This window comes from Cryptomeria japonica, chromosome 4 (assembly GCF_030272615.1).
Source record: "Cryptomeria japonica chromosome 4, Sugi_1.0, whole genome shotgun sequence".
NCBI lineage: Eukaryota > Viridiplantae > Streptophyta > Pinopsida > Cupressales > Cupressaceae > Cryptomeria > Cryptomeria japonica.
In genome coordinates this window covers 679,083,993-679,102,221 of record NC_081408.1, presented here as the reverse complement: position 1 = coordinate 679,102,221, position 18,229 = coordinate 679,083,993, and the positions used below count along the sequence as shown (strand labels likewise).

At 33.6% G+C, this 18,229-nt stretch overlaps 1 protein-coding gene across 1 annotated transcript; it reads right to left on the bottom strand.

The window, feature by feature from the left end:
• Nucleotides 1-1,875: 1,875 nt before the first annotated feature.
• On the bottom strand, nucleotides 1,876-5,706 carry LOC131028699 (protein NRT1/ PTR FAMILY 5.7). Its single transcript, XM_057959033.2, is given in 4 exon segments — nucleotides 1,876-2,039; nucleotides 2,042-2,811; nucleotides 3,465-4,096; nucleotides 5,568-5,706. Coding segments are annotated over 4 exon segments (1,668 nt in total). The 3' UTR covers nucleotides 1,876-1,912.
• Between the last annotated feature and the right edge of the window lie 12,523 nt (nucleotides 5,707-18,229).

Sequence of the window (18,229 nt, the reverse complement as noted above, 5' to 3'; positions counted from 1 at the left end):
CTACATGGGATCATTGACTGCATGGGATCAACATGGACTATATTATCTTCAAAGGGGCAAGGCTTTCATACGTTTTCTTCTTCATTCTGTCTGATTTCTTCTACTCCTCCTTCATTCTGTCTGATTTCTTCTACTCCTTGTCTAGTTTCTTCCTTAGCATTTGTTAGACTACAAGGTTTCCGCATTCCTTTCAAAACCAATTGGTTTCAGCTCTGATGTGTGGGCTTGAGTTACCCCTTCCTTGATTGTGTTTGGTACAATACAAGGTGATTTTTCTATATCTTCATTCTACTTACTTGTCCCTCTGTAGTGAGGTGTCATATGGGGCCGAAGCTATTCTGGTTTCAAAACAGACCTTTCGTACAGCATGATAGCAAGGTGTTAGTCAATCACAGTCATTTATTGCAAAATTGATGGTGTAAAACGTGCAGCGTGTTGGTCATTTATTGCAAAATCGATGGTGTAAAACGTGCAGCGTGTTGGTCAATCCTTACTGCCGTTTTGGAGCCAGAATTGCAAAATTGACGGTATAAAACGTGCGGCGTGTTAGTCAATCCGTACTGCCGTTTTGGAACCAGAATTGCAAAATCGACTCTGTAAAACGCGCGGCATGTTAGTCATTCCGTACTGCCGTTTTGGAACCAGAATAGACTCATCCATCATATGGGCTAGTGTTAGTTCATGGTTTTGGGTTCCTTGTCAAAACCTAAAATATGCAAGAATGTTATTTTGTCTTGTGTCAATTGATCAAAAGCTATTGGCTTGGTCAATCTCATTTCTTGTGAGATTCTATTGGGTTGGTCAGTCTGATTTCTAGTGAGATTCGTTCAACCACCTTCGAGTCATTTTCTTTTTTCTCTAATAGGTCTAGGCTCTTTCTTTTTTCTCTAATAGGTCTAGGCTCTTTCTTGTGTTTTCTTAATCAAACATTTTTTAAAAGCCATTTAAATTCATTTCACTTAAAACTATCAAAATGCAAAGAAATAAATAATGAGTGCATGCAAGAATGCAAACATGTTATTATGTTAGTATGATAGAGATTCAAAATCACACAATTTAGATGGGGCTAACTAGTTTCACACATCGCATATTCTTTTACAATTTAGTAAGGTTTAGATAGAAATAAGAAACATATTCTTTTACAACTTAGTAAGGTTTAGATAGAAATAAGAAACAACCAATATGAATGCCTCTAATTAACCTCCATTAGAATTTTACATATACTTATACCCTTCAAGCAAACATTGTGTCCACATATTCAAAACACAATAACCAAAAAAAAATGGAGAAATCAACTAGTCGGTAGAATTCATATTTCAACATTAATATATAATTATGACATAATCATAATATAGATAATCTAGATGAATTAACCATTTATTAAACAAGAGTTCACGAATTAACACAAGTAAACATTACAATTTGTGAAACACTTCAACTTTGACATAGTACACTAAAATTAAATGCACCGAGACAAAACTGTATATGTAGACTATATACCTTCAAGTTCTTTAATAATTGTTTCTCTTTAGATTTTCTAATTTCTTTATCTTCTTTCATTTTCTTATTTAAAAATGTTTAAACACTTTCTTGTCTATTAAGATGGATTATTATCCTTGTTAATCCAATTGACCATTCGTTACCTCTAGTGGACAATTAATATCTAACCTAAATAAGATCAATTCAACCACATCAATATGTATCTATCTTGTTTTTATTTTTATTTTTCTTTAAAAACAATATACATTAAAAAGATTTACAAAATTAAACACCTATATTTAAAATAAGATAATTTTTATAATCAAACTAATATTTATATTTAAAGTATTCAATTAAGAGAAAATACATGTTATAGATCAGTTTACTCTAGACATATTAACATTCATAGCATTCCCTATATCCATATCTCACATTATGTGAGGCTTTTATACCTGTATCTCCGTGCAATGAATATGAAAGCTAGAAGATTGAGAGCATTCAAAGCAACCAGCAACCAATAAAAATTATCCAGTCGACTTGTATTGAGATTATCCAGCAGCCACCTGTGACCCATCTTCCCGGTAACACTATTAACAATGTGAATAACGAGACTGCTGAGTCGCTGACGAAGCTCCCGATACCACCAGCTATCAGATTCGAGGCGACACCCAAGCTCCTCATGCTGTCTGGCACTTGTGAATAGAAAAACTCCTGCAAACCCACCAAAGCAAAAGCATCTGCTATACCCAAAACTACATTGGGTAGGGTAAGCCAAAAGACGCTCATGGAAACCACGGCTTGCGGCTTGTCCATGAGATCATGCGCTTGCGCAATTTTCAGTCGCTTGGCTTCCACCATGGCTGCTATTATCATTCCCACAATTCCAAACACCAATCCTACCCCGATTCTCTGAAGAATGCTTATGCCTCGTTCCATGCCGCTTATCGTTGCTGCAATTGGAACCAGTAGACGGTCATATGCGCTCACTGCAATCAGAGTGGAAATGATTATTATGGCTAGGGTGGAGGCAGGGGGTATGTTGAAGTGGGGCCCGAGGCTCCTGTCCATTGTGCTACTCTGTTTCACGAAGAATGTGCCGCCCTGTGCCAGAGTGATAGAGTAAATGATGATTGTGAACCATACTGGTACCATTCTTGCTACTTGTTTTACTTCTTCTACTTGTCTCTCTGTGCAGGCTTTCCAGGGATCTTTGCTGCCATGCTCTTCTTGTCCTATGGCTGCCTTATCCAGGCACTTGAAGTCATTATGACTGAATTCGTTAGATTCTACCCTTACCTGCAAATTACGATTTCTAAAAGCAGCAACCAACACCTGTTTTAAAAGAAAGAAAAAGATCTATCATACATCTAAATTGTAAATTTGTCACTGTCTAAAATCATATTTTAATTTAAGCATCTTTTAACTTTTGATTAGTTTAGGTGGCTCATTTGAAAGCATCTTAATAAGCGAACCTTATAACAACTTCATTTGAAATAAATCGTCTATTAATTTTAAAATTTGCAGACCTTGGCAATCTGACTTAAACAACATGTCTAAGCTTTGATTGTTTAGGTGGTTCATTTGAAAGCATCCTAATAAGTGGACTCTATTTGAGAAACTAGTGTGATTTCAGATGAGTCAGCTAAACAAATCAAAATAACAACAAATACACATAAATAACCTACGGATTGACTGCAATGCATCATAACAGTTTCATAATAAATTTACAGCCCTGAACAATTCAGCTTAAACAACTCTCTAAGCTTTAATTTATTGACAAAGCTCATTTAAAATCATACTAATAGATAGACTCTATTCTAGAAAGTTAGTATGATTTCAGATGAACCATCTAAACAAGTCAAAACTTAGAGTCCTATTTAAAGTTTTAAACCATCAGTTACATAATTACAAGAGATGCCTATATAGATTAATTACAATACAACATAACAAATAAATTATCCATTAATTTTAGAAAATTTCCAGACCTGAGCAATCCGAGTGATTGGACTCCCAGCAGGAGCTCTGTGTCTGTACTTGGGCGTCCCACATAAGAAGATGAGTATAGATATCAAACTCACAGCCGCCACGATGCCAAATCCTGCCCCCCAACTGACATTCCCTTGAACATACACTATCACTGTATTTGACATGAGAATGGCCAACCCCATGAAGAAGTAATACCAGTTAAAGAAGGAGATCTTCTGTTTGCTTTCATCTGGATGTTGGTAATCAAACTGATCTGCTGCAAATGATTGCAATGACGGCTTCATTCCACCAGACCCACAAGATATCATATATAGTGCTGTGAATAAAAATGCAATCTGAGTTCCCGTGGCATGGTTTTGCATGTTAGGCCTGAGAGAATAGATGGATACGGAGGCTATGAGGAGTGCTAATCCTGAGAAATATACAAGTGAGGAAGTTATGATCATATAATAGCGTCCAACATAGGCATCACTCAGGAAACCTCCTACTAGAGGAAAAATGCTCGCCACTCCAGCCCATGTGTTTACAGTCTCTGCAGATGTTGCAACACCCTGATGCATAACATCTGTTAGATATGTAAATAGGCTTGCTGCTATTGTGAAGTTTGTTAATGTCCCACCCATTTCAACACCTGCACAGTGTATAACAACAAAAAGTAAATAAAATTTGAATCTCATTAGAAGCAATTATTAGAAATATTAGTTGACAACTTGGTAAAAGGGAAGCAATGTATTTTTTTTGAAAAATTACAGAATTGTGTCAATGCCATATGAGTTATTAGTAATTGCAATAGAATTTAAGATAGAATAAATACAAATTTGATCATATAATAGTTTTTATAGTCTTTTCATTGTTAATATATATTAATTTTTTAATTTTTTAACATCATATTAATTTCTTAACTTATTTTAATACTCTATAATCTCTAGAAATGTGAGAAATGATAAGGGATACTAAAGTGTGTACGTGAGAGTCTTATTGATTTGATGAATTTAGTGAATCTTTTATAAAAATATTAAATCGTATTAAACAAAAATAAAATGAAAATATTTCAAACAAAATTTGCTATTCTATCAATCACTTTATTCATTCAAAATAATAAAATTATATATAAATAACCACCATATAAAATTTTTAACTTATTTTAACACTTTATAATTCTATAAATACAAAAGGTAATAAATTCTAAAGTGCATATGTGAGAGTTATTTGACAAATTTAGTAAATCTTTTATAAAAATATTAAATCATATTAAAAAAAAAATGAAAAAAATTTAACTTTTCTCAAACAACAAAATTTACTATTCTATCACTCACTTTATTCACCCGAAATAATAAAATCATATATAAATAACCACCACATTACTTTTAACTTAAACTCTTCTAATTCTAATATTTTGTAAATTAATAAAAATAAAAGTAAATTAAGAAGAATAATCTTGTCGGACTCAACAAACTTTGGAAACTCTCCTAAGAAAAGGCTGAGAACACAACAAAATTTATACTTCGGATATTTTAAAGAGCAAAAGGAGATGGATCTGATTGCATAATTCATTTTAATGTAGAGTTTTTGGATTTGATTGAATTTTTTACTATCAAACTTGCTAAAACAATGGAATCCAGAAGCTCTCCATTAATTTACTATGAATTATGGAAATTTGATATCATTTATAATTCATTTTATTAAAGAAAATTCACCATTTTTTATTTATGTCTAATTGAAATTCAGAATTCAACCAAATTCACAAATTCGCTAATTTAACTACATCCACATGAAACAAAAGAAATTTCTTTTACTATATCTCTATTCTACTTTCTTTTAGACATACAACAGCTAAAGCCAGAGGATCAGAAAAAGTTTCAGAATATATTGACCTATACTCTAGTATATATTGAAAAAGTTTCAGAATATATTGACCTATACTCTAGTATATATTGAAAAAGTTTCAGAATATATTGACCTATAGTCTAGTATATATTGATGCAGATGATATCTAAACTGCCTAGAAATAAATGAAATGCATAAGCTGCAGATCTCCCAAAACATTTGATGGGTTTTCTTAATGCTGTATAATATATTGAGAAAGAAAAGAAAAAGAGTACCCATAATGAAGAAGGTAGCATTCCAACGTCCAGTTGGAGCATAGGAAAGTGGGTTTCCCTTGAGGTCTACTGATCCATCTTTTACTAACTCCATTTGCCTCTCCTTCTCATCAAGCTCAATAGCAAGCCCAGCTTCCATACTCATCAGTTTTCCTTACTGTATTTTCACCTGTGTGTTGTCTCAATAATACATGATAAAACATATAGGTTGAAAAGAGGCTTCTAGGTGTTAGGTGACAGAGTATTTTTTTTTTTTTTAAATTTATCAACGTGCTTCTAAACAGAATAAATCTGAGTACCATGGCATATTTTAAATGAAAACATGTTTTCTTTTGTGGAGAGGTATGAGAGGTATGAGTCTCTCAGACGGCTGGAGCTATTCTGGTTTCAAAACAGATTTTTCATACGCGTGTTAGTCAACCCGTACTGCGCCTCTCCCAGACTCCCAATAATGATGAAGTATTGTATTCCAAGAGAAGCTTAAAGATAAAGATTAATGAACAGCAAAAATATACTCATTATATGATTTTTTATAAAACAGATGAATCAGTGACTGTAAATTATTATTTATAATAAATTAATATTTCAATTTATTGTAACTGTGTCTGAAATCTTTTTATTATTATTTTTTTCAATCATATTACATGAATTCTGTTTTCTATCTGTTTATTTCATTCAAACCAAATATATCTTTTTTAAATTACATGACTGTAACTTCAATTTATTAGAAGGCTTATTATAATCACATATGAATGCAAAAAAAATGCACATCAATAAAAATTAGAAGGATTTAATTTGTTTATTATTTTTAATTATTTGATGCTAACTATTTCTTCTCATCCACCTCTCAACTACCACTCTCAACTACCACTCACTCTTAGCTTCACTCATCAATCAAATCTCTCTAATATTATTAATATTATAAGAATTGAAAGTGTAAAGATAAAGATAAGAACAAATATAAATAAAAATATAATGATATCATAATATAATAATAATGTAGTCTTAATAGATTTTTTTTCTTTGTTAAAAAGTGTAATAAAAATATAAAAAATATAATAATAATAATTTGGTACTAAACTTTTTTTTTAAATTTTGTAAAGAGTTTAATATAAATATAAAAATATGAAAAAAAATAATTAAAACATAATATTATAATCATATGTTAATAATAATATTCAATTATATTATCAAAATATAATAATAATTAAATATTAATTACAATATATTAATGTAATAATTATTTTAGTGAAATAATGTTAGTTGTTTTAAATATTAAAATTAAATTAAATTTATGAATTAGTTAATGAATTGTATTTCAATTCATTGAGTACAATTGGTGAGGATAATGATATGCCATAAAAATTCATTCTTCAAATTTCAAACATTTGAAAGCATATTAAGATCAAGCTAACACTTACATATGGTTGCTTAACCAAAAGAAAACTCCTAGTTTAAATGTAATCTACTATATGCTTACATTTATTTTTATTTTTTAAATGTATAAGATTTTGTAAAAAAATTCAACATATTTAATAATTCATTATAAAGACAAATTTGCAAAAAAAATATATTGATGTTTCATATTGCATTTTCTTATGAATTAGGATAATGAAGATTTTGCATTAATATTTTGGATATTATCACAATCAATTATACTCTATGATATGTTACAAGAACAAAAAAACATTTAAAAGATTATGGAAAAGATTTTGTATAATATTTTAAATTATATCTTATGATCAATTGTGAAAAAGATCAACTAACAACAAAGAACAATCAATTATACATTCCTATCCTCACCTAAGTATTCAAACATATTTAATAATAAAATATCTCAAACACTTAAAATTCAATACACATACTATAATTGATTATACTAATATTATATTAAAAAAATTCTTAATAATAAAATTCCTCAAATGCTTAAATAAGTTTGTTTTTAACTTTATTGTATGCTTTCTAGCGTCTGTGATATATTATCTCAAAGATGTTCTTCATAAACTATTATAAAAGATTGAGTCACGAGAAAGAAGATGATAAAGCATCAATCAAAACCCACTTGTGTCACTATCTGATGTAAAACATAATTCAAACATGAAATCTAATAAACTATGCAATTAAAAACGTTTAATATTACATTATTACCATGTGGTTCCATCTAAAATGGGCATACCTAAAAGTTCTAGAAAACTTGAATATTCTCTTAATTGACTAGGCTTAAACTCAATTGTTCTCTATTTTAAAAAATCTATGAATGTACTTAGTTACATTAAAGTCTTTGAAATTAGTATTTGTTTGTTTTATAACTGGGAAAAATCATAATTGATAGGTTCTAAATTTTATTTTAGTAGTGAAGAAAATAAGATTTAAATAAATTTGTGTTATGATATTTTTATAGTTTTTAATTGATTGAAAGTGTTTCAGATAATTTTATATTAATACTTATTATTTATTCTATTATCTATGTCAAAATAAAGAAGTAGAAAGTGGGAAAATTTAAATATAATTAAAAAATAAAATTTTAAACATGATCAATTCTCTTCTCTTAATACATCTTGGATGATGGATCATAATTGATGAGAAATGTTGACAACAAAAGAATTGCTATTTCCTTGATGATGGATCATAAAGTTTGATGTGAAATGTTGAAAACAAAAGAATCTACAAGATCAAATCTAGAAAAAAATATATTGAAATCAATAAACTATAAAAAAAATTCAATAATTTGATGCTCATAGAAAAAAAAAATTAATCTATTTTTTCCTTTTAAAATATTACTATTGAAATATATTATACTAATTAACAAGAGATAGATTCTCCACAAAATCATATTTTAAAAGTGAAGAATTTAAAGATGAAAGGGCTAGTGAATAGTGACTTTGTGTTCTTATGATAAGACAAATCAATAGAGCTCTTAAGTAATTCATTGTTTATGTTGAAACCTAAAATCACTCACATCCTAAGGACACCTAATTTTATCTAATTCTTGTATTAGTTAAATAAAACTAATTATTTAATTAATCTTCCCATCTATCTTCCTAACATCAATTAAATGAATTTAAATAATTTATTTAATTAATTAATAAATATCCCCTTCTTTTTTAATCCACCTTCAATTAAATAAATTCAACATTTATTTAATTAAATTCACTCTTCTTAATAAAAAAACTTTGCAAATGTATTACAATAGAAAAAATAAAAGAAAAATTGTGCATTTAATGAAGATTGTTTTGATTCTTTCGTCTAGGGAGTGCAACTCTTTGGTGGGGCAGGATGTTTTGGCCTGGGCCAATGCCTTGACGAGTAAATATTTTGTTTCTGCTAGTTATTTGGAGCTTGTTAGACAAATGTTTGGAGATATTGAGGTACCTTGGTGGAAGCAAGTCTGGAGTAAATTTTCTTGGTCGAAGTACAACTTTTTTCCATGGTTGGTTACTCATAATCGGTGCCTTACCTGAGACAATTTATGTAAGCAAGGCTTCCAAGGTCCTCCGATGTGCGTTATTTGCCACACCAATGTGGAATTTGTCTCTCATCTTTTCTTTCAGTGTTCTTTTGCTAAGGAGATCTGGCATTTACAGTGGACAGCCTATGGTCAATCTTGTTGGCATGTTTCTTCTTTAATTAAGTTTTAGGCTCGCTAGGGGAAACCCCTTGTGAGGACCTCTTTCCTTCGGGTGGCCCGGGCTATTCGTCCCTCTTTTATTATTTGGCATATTTGGTTGGAGAGGAATTGTAGGATTTTTTAGGATAGTAGGATGGTATGTCAGCATTTATGGTGGATAATTGTTCACACTCTTCCGGACACTATCTTAGCGAAGTTTGACTTTTTTGGAGGTTTGGATCTTGGGAATGTTGCTATCTGTACTCACCTTACTTTTCCTCTTCAAGGAGGTGCTCCACCAATTGTTGGTCAGGTTATGAGGAATAGATGTAGACACCCTCTGTCAAGAATCAATAGGGACGTTTGTTGGACCCCTCCGCCACAAGGAGTTTTCAAAATTAACACTAATGGCTCTTCTCGTGGGATACCTGGTCATGCAGGTATTGGTGGAGTTGGTCGTGATAGTTCTAGGGACATCCATTTTATTTTTTCAATTTATAAAGGCCTCCAAATGAATAATCTTATGGAAGCTCTGGCTATCTTGTCCGATGTTGAGCATAGTTGTCTTCTTGGTTGGAGAAGGATCATTTGTGAGTCTAATTCTAAGGTGGTGGTGACTTTTCTTAATAGACATCAGTTGGATGATGGTGGTTGGCACTTACAGCTGATTATTAGACATATTCTTTGGTTGTGTGGCTCTTTAGATTTTATTATTTTTAGGCACATTCCTAAGGAGTGGAATGGGGTTGCTGATTATTTGGCCAAATAGCCTTAGATGATCAAATTTATGCTTGGAATATTATGGATAAGGGGAAATTGCCTCCCAACATGGCTTCTATATTAGATCATAGTTATAGGGCTCCTTAAGTTTCTTGTGAAGTGGTCTATCCTTCTTATTTGTTTCTTTCTTGTTCTTGAATAAATTTTTACCCCTCTTTTAGTTGTAAAATGGGTGGTGAAAAAACACAATAGATGAATGAAGTACTAAATTGCAAGACGAGCTCGCGATCACAACACTAAAGAGAAATGGATGAGAATTGAGAGAAATAGATGTCATTCTTTTTTCTTGAAAATGAAAAGTTATATAATTCATTGAAAAAAGTAAGAGACATTTCTTCATGAAATGGGTTGGACATGGCTAGCTAAGCCCAAAATAGAAAGTGGTGTGATGCTAATTGAGGAAGGATGTGAAAACTCTAGCCAATGGCTTATTCTTGGTAGAATATCTTCTCAACATCATTAAAAGGAAAAGATTAAATGGAGAGTCTTTTTAAATATTTACATCTATAAGTTACCTTTTTTGTTGCTAGTGGAGTTCCCCATCGTTTATGAATGTATTACAAATAATAGTGAAATTTAAATTTTACAAAATATTTTTCCAATACAGTCTAAGTGCTTAAGTACACTTTTCAAGGATGTTGGAACTATTTAATATGACATAAGATTTACAAGGTAAATGGTATCTTAATCCTAACATTGAAAGGAGATCAATAGACACCTCCATTATAGTTGAAGTTTTTCACTATAGATTGTCAATTTAACATGTCAACCCCTTATTTTTGGTCTTCGGCGCAAGTTGAAATTTTTTCATCACAAATTTGACATTTCAACTTTAAAAGTAATATTTTTATGGGGAAAGATAGATTAGCCTATTTTTGCATGTCTTAATCCTAACCCTTAACCAAATTCAACCCCAATGCTAAACCAAATTGAATTGTAACCACATTATACATAATTGAATCCTAACTTTTAGCATACTTGAACATTAAATCAAATTGAACACTAACCCTTAACCTAACTTAGGATTAAACTAAACTAAAAACCAAAAAAAAAAAAAATTGAATACTAACCCTAACCCTAGGGTAAGTGCACAAAGATGGTGGTCAAAAAGGGGGGTATAAGTGGACACTTTTTTTCTGAAATCAGGTGAACCTGAAATTAGAGGCAAAATTTGAAATTCATCCACTCAAGATATGAAGATAATAAAACAACAAATATTGTAGTACTCTGAATCTAGTTTCCAAATTACTAAACTTTTTCAAAATTGGATAAGATTAAGAGGGTCAAATCCTTCGCGCACGAAAAACTGACCCTGTTTTTTTCTGAAAAACATAACATAGTGTCTGACGTGCGCATCAAAAAAGTCATAGTTAGATTTAGTATTTTGACAAATCCTTTAGCAGAAAGATAGTTAAGAGTGAGCACTAGAAGATGTGTATTTTTTTGTAATTTTTTGTTGAGTATTTTATTTTTTTTAATTTTTCCAATCGAGCACATCCTAAAAATTCGGTACCTGTTCGTGCGCAAAGCATAAGTTACACTAAACAAATCCAAAATACAATTTATTTTTTTTTAAATTGTAAAGAATCAAGTGCACTACAATAATATATAAAGTTTTTTAAATTTGGATATGTATATCAAAAGTTATTCAAAAAATGGTGCACCTATGTCTATGAGAACTATGGAGACACTAGTAAAAGAAATTCAATAATAATATGTTATTGTTGTTCAAATTGAAAAAAAATTATATGGTTAGAAAGCTCAGAAGATGGGTGAAAATATAGTGGCAATTTTAGAAATACCCACTTTATGAAGTGTAAACCTAATGATGAGAAAGTCGATAAACCAAGTTGATAAAATAAAACACGTCAAAAATGAGAGAAATGGAGGGAAATCAAACTTCCAATCCGTAGCTTTGTCATCCAGGCCTATTTCCAAGCCTAAAAAGTCAAAAGCGCGTACGGGATACATATGGTTTAAAAAGAGCGTACGGGGTATTTATAGTGTAAGAAGCACGTACACACGTGTTTCCCATTAAACAGCGCGTACGCGCTATTGTATAATATTATATTCTATGTATAATATGTGTATATTCATATAATATGTGTATATTCATATAATATATGTAATATAATATGTGTATATTCATATAATATATATAATATATAATATGTGTATAATATGACATTGTATATATAATATGTTTATATACATATTGTAGACACCTAAAATTGTCATGTCTAATTAAATAAATATGTTATTTATTTAATTATCTAAGCTTAATTCTTCTATTAATTAAATAAATCTTTATTTATTTAATTAATTCATTTATCCTCTTCTAGCCTTATTTCTCATTTAAATAAATACATTTATTTATTTAAATTATCCTTTTCCTAAATTAAATAAATATCTTATTTATTTAATTGATCCCACTTCCTCTATTAATTAATAAATCTTTATTTATTTAATTAATTCATTAACCTTTTCTACCCATGACACATGTCATTCATCTCTTAATTCATACACTACCTACCCCTTTCATTATTTTATTATTTCTTTTACCTACCCTCTAATCATAGCCGACCTCATTTTACACCTCTCAATCTTATCCCTCCATTTCATATTGTGTCTTCTATATAAGGAGATGCTTCCTTCATTATCAAACCCTAATCAATTATCCTAACAAATGATCTTAAGGACTTGACTACACTACGATCCTACTTGCAACCACATTCTGTTCTTTGTTGAGCTCTTGTGCACATAAAATCTGAGAGCAAATATATCAAGCAAGATCAATGGAGATAGGAAGAATGGAGATCCAAACCCTATTGGACATGTGATGGTATAATCTTTGTGATTTCATTTGATTTGCATTGTCTTAGGTAATCTTCATATGTTATGGTGGATCTTTATTGTTGTTAGGCTAGGGTTTTGTGGTTGAATTCATTTAGCCTTTCAATATTGTTATTATTGTTATCCATTTTCACCATATACATTTTGGCACACCCAGTGGGACTCTTGTCCCTTTTGCATTTAACTTCTTTGTTGCAGATTTTGTATTTTGAAGTTGCAGATCCGACATTTTCAGCAGCATTTTGATATTTCCACGTCTGCGTACTTTCGGATCACGTTTTTTATTTTCTGGCGCATCTGTGACATCTGGATCCGCGTCTGTGTTTTGGCAATATTTTATTTTTGCAGGTTCCAGGAAAATGCGTCTATGTTGTAAAGTCGTGTCTGCGATGGTTTTGGTCGCGTCTGTGTCCAGAAGACGCGTCTGTGTTCTGTAGCCACGTCTGTCTCACAGAACTGCATCTGTGTCACCCAGTCGCGTCTGTGTTGAAGGTAACCGCGTCTGTGTTCACCAGTTTCAAAATTTTGGGTTTTCATTGATTAAGTTTTTCGGATTTTGCATTTAGGGTTTCAAATCTGGTTTATTTTGAGCTAACATTTTCAGATCTAGCTAACAAAATTGGTGCAGCTTGTCTTGAAAGCAAAATCGTTTGGTCGAAGGCCCCTATTTTCACAAAGTCTTTTGGGTTTAAAATTTACCTAACTTGTGTGCTTACAGGAAGGGGTGATTATTTGAAACAATCCAAACTACTAACAACTCTTTGTTGCAGGTCCTTGGCAAGGGTTTTTGGATTTTTATTGTGTGCCTTGTTTTCATAGACTAGCAAACACTTCAATGGGTGCACTAAAATTGAATCATTGTCTTTTGTGTCTTGAGCAATAGGCTCTTTTTGTTTAATCTTTAGAGGGCCTGTCTTCCCGTGTGGTCATTAGGACTACTAGTGAGAAGAGAACGACCCAAGTGGTAGTGAGGAAAAACCCACCTCTTCCGAACCACTATAAACAAATGTATTCATGGTGAAAACTATGAATAACGTGTGCTGATTAATTCATACCGACACTATGTCTCCGCATAAACCCGTTTGATCAAATTTATTTGATCATTTGTAGGGCGTAACCCCTACCGGCTGGGAGCCTTCTGTATTTACAGAGCTGAAAGTGCCGCATGTATGGCCACACGAGCGGATGCCCTTACTAGCACCTTTTTGTCTTAGAAGCCCAAATCCTTCTAGTTGTTGGGGCAGGAGGTCGGACCTCTGGTAGCAGCCCACACACATACGGTTCTTAGTAGAGATACAAAGTTCGCCACGGGGAGTTTTCGTGGGGACTGATGCTTGGCTGACCCGAGAAGTGAGTGCCGAGGGTGGAGCCAGTGAGGTCAAGCATCTAAGTATCCGCTCTGAATAGCGTAGCCTCGGGGGTAAAACCCCATGTGGGATCAACAACTATTGTCTTGGCCAGCCATAAGAATTGTGCTTGACTTATTTTAAACATTCAAAACATTCAAGACCAAACAGCAAAACATTGTGTCTTTTGTGTCTTCAAGTGTATGCAAAACATTTTTACATCAAACAACACACTCTTCTTGGAGTCATTTTGAGTCTAGACACTTGCAAACATTGGGTCTTCATCAACACTATGTCCTCTTGTCACGAAAAACAGTTGAACAGTCAGATTTGGTCACAACAAAACGACTTCATAGATTGGAAAAAATTGCACAAATTTTACAGAAACGCGTCTGTGTCGGACATAATAGCGTCTGTGTCGTATAACTGCGTCTGTGAAGGGCATAATCGCGTCTGTGTTCCAACAGTCAACATTACACTTTGCAAAAATCTCAGAAACGCATCTGTGTTAAACAGAGCCATGTTTGTGTCAAGAAACCGCGTCTATGAAGTATACAGGCGCGTCTGTGTCCAGAATTGAAAAATTGTTACAGTCCAGCAAACAAACACAGTTAGTTTTGGATTTCTTGAGCTTCCTAGGTCATTTCTCCAGGGTTTCATTTAGCATTCAACCTGTCTTTGGGTCTCACAAAATCCATCATTGCTTCACATCTCATTTTACATTCACACTTGTCTAAACTTGAGTCAAAAGGTCACTTGCTTGTCCTCATCATACTTTGTCAACACACTACATACAACAACACTTTGCTAAGTGGTCCCTCATCAAGGTTTCTTACTTTGGGTCTCATTTGGTCTTACTTAGAGTCAAGGTCAACTTACCTCATCAAGAGAAACTATCCTCTTTTTGGAAGTCACACCTACTCTACTACATACATACTTGGTCTTACACTTTGGACATTGCAAGTACACCTCAGATTCATTTACATTTCATCCAACTCTTGGTCTTCCATACTCTTTTCTTTTTTCATCTAGTCTCACACATCTTGGTCAATACCTAGTTCATGGTTTAAACCCGTCTTCAAAAATCTAGGAGAGAAACTAAAGAGGCTCAAGAGTTCGCAACATGAGTTCTTATGAGTATGACAATGAGATCTTTTTCAATTCTGATCATACTACATTACTTGACATGGATGCCTATAGAAACATTCCAAATGTTGAGAACATGGACACTATAAACAACAATGCTATCCACAATGACAATGTGGACAACTTTTCCGTACATTCAGCAGATGTGGAAGAATCCATTATGAATCCCCATTTCAATCGATTGGTTGACGAAATAATGAGGAGGGATAGACAATACTTTTTACAAATGATGGCACAAAGTGGAGCCAAGATACCTCATGATTTTGACATGTCTCAAATAATGGAAAATCAACCTTTGCAACAACCTCACTCCAACATGGATCAAAGGAGACCTAATAGTGGAGGAAATAGAGGACCACATATGGTACCTGAATCACCATCAGCTTTGCTTCAAAAACCAAAGGTCCCACATACACATGGTCAAACATATGATACTCACCTTCACAGACCATTATGGAAGTCTTATGGAGAGAAATATGCTCAATCACATATCAATGCTAAGGATCAACCACCAAAGCAATGGGATATTCAAAGGCATGCTCAAAATTTGGACACAAGGAAACCCCGTGTCAAATTTGGGGGCAATACATTAGAACATGACATGCCTGTAGAGTATGGTATACATGCACAAAATAGATATGGTGTTCCTCAACATGAATCTATACCAAGTGGTCCATATATGCAGCATCACTATAGACCTCCTCCATATGAACATGTGTATGATCAATATCATCCATATTGTAAAGTGGAAAAATCAAACCCTAGTTGTTCTCCCCTCCCAACTCCAAGGAGAGAGAAGGGAGAGTCACTAGGGTTGATGGTTTTCACTTAGGGGAGACTTTACATTCAAAAGAGGGGTTGAAACCCACAAGATCCAATCCCACACAATGCAAGATTGGATTCTATATGAGTTTCAAGGGTTGTGATAGCAAGAATACCCTCTTTTGTAAAGAATGTAGAAAGATTGATTGAACTAGAAATGCATGTAGAAGCAAGAAAGATTCACTTATAAACAGAGATAGGGATATGATATGAAGTTGCGGACCTGGAATTAGCAGTAAAATGTCGAGACGGTGCTGTTCTGCAAATTTGAGCGAAAGTTGACGGGACGATGGCGCCCGGCGTGCACACGGTCCTCCGAAAAATCCGCGAAACGAAGGGGGATCTGTTCGTCTCTGCACAAGAATTCCAGATCTTCAATTACAACCGCGTACCTGCAACATGCGAAGGTGTAGATGTTGTTGTATGTTGTATGTTGTATGTGATATGTGATCTCCTCTTCAATGGTTGAATCCTTGTCTTGAATGCAACACTTAGCCTTGAATGGAGACTTAAAATGATCAATTGCTTGAAGGAATGCTTGAATGCTTGAATGTTTGAGTATCGTTTCCACATCTTGTACACATATGTCCTTCCTCCTTTTCCTCCCTCAAATGGGAGAGAAAAAGTAGTTTATATACTTGCCAATTAGGGTTAATAGACTGATTTTCCCGACCTTAGGCCGACCAGGAAATGTTATTTTCCAATTTGCAAACATAAAGACCTGAAGCCCCATAGGAGACCGGGCCCAAAATAGGGCCAGGGACCACGGCGCTGGGCGCCATGGTCCTGGGGGACCAGGGCGCCGGGCGCCATGGTCCCACCTCCAAGGACAGCAGGGTGCAAGGAGGATCAGGCCAGGGTGCTGAAAAATGCAGTTTTTGGTGTCATAAACAGGTTTCGGGGTCTCCATTCAGGTTCCGTGTTGCATCGCCATCGTGAAGACCCAAATGCGGTCGAAATTGCAAGTGTCGCAATTTTAGGACGCTACATTTAGCCCCCACTTTAGCGGGAGTATAAGCGTACGCTCATACTTTCGGTAAAGTACAAGGAAACAACATTGAAAAACTTTCACCACGTCAAGGAGGCAAGATACACCAAGCCCCCAGTGGACTAAGGATCTTACGAATTTGATTGACAAAGTAAAAGGGAAGATCACGAGGGAGAACCATGACTGTCAGTAGTAAGGTTCCCTCACTATGAGTCATGTAAGAAAGATATCAAAAATTTTCAAGGCAAAGCTAAATTTGTCAAGAAATTTTCAAGTATCTTGAAAAGATATGAATGGGATGTATGCCCCCCTACGTTAAAGCGATCACACACGCCTCACCGGGGGTGATTGCTTTAAGGTAGTGATACATATAAGAAATGAGAAAGGAGCATGTTATCACAAGGATTTAGCCCCCAAGTGTGAGATAATCCCAAGGATAATAGACACAAAACACAAAGCACAAGGTGACTTCGCTTTCCTCGGGGTCAGTATGCTGTATGATAATTCATGTATATCATATGTATGTATGCATAATTGTTCTTCATTCCCCAATCAAGGAAGGTCACCTAGAAGAAGGGAACACATGTGTCTTTTGAGTCAACATGAGAGAGACCAAAAGAGATCTCAATGTTTTGCATCGTCCTCAAGTAGACAACACTAAGGTCAACAAATAGAAGAATGAGAATAACACATAGAAGAAGTAACAAAAGAAAGGGAGGAGGAGAGAATCTGCTTATGCTAATGAAACTAGTCTAGCACGTCATCTACCCCCCGATCTTGCTGATCAATGTTTCGAGAAGGTAGGAAACACGCTAGAGGAGGAACATCCAACACAGCAGATGGAGCTATCACAAGATCCAAACAAGGGCTATGTTCATGTTCCGAGCCACGTTGTTCTTGTCTAGGAGCTAGGATAAGTGCTTTAGAAAATTCGTTAGATAGATGGTTATCAACATCAACATATTCATATTCACTATCAGAATGAATAGGAGTAACATTTTCGTCTATATCATCATCAAGATTTATAAAAATAGGATCTTTAACTCGCACAGGATCAAGACCATCATGCATCTTATGTTTAGGAGATTTCAGCTCAATCGTCGGCTGAGGAGAAAATGGA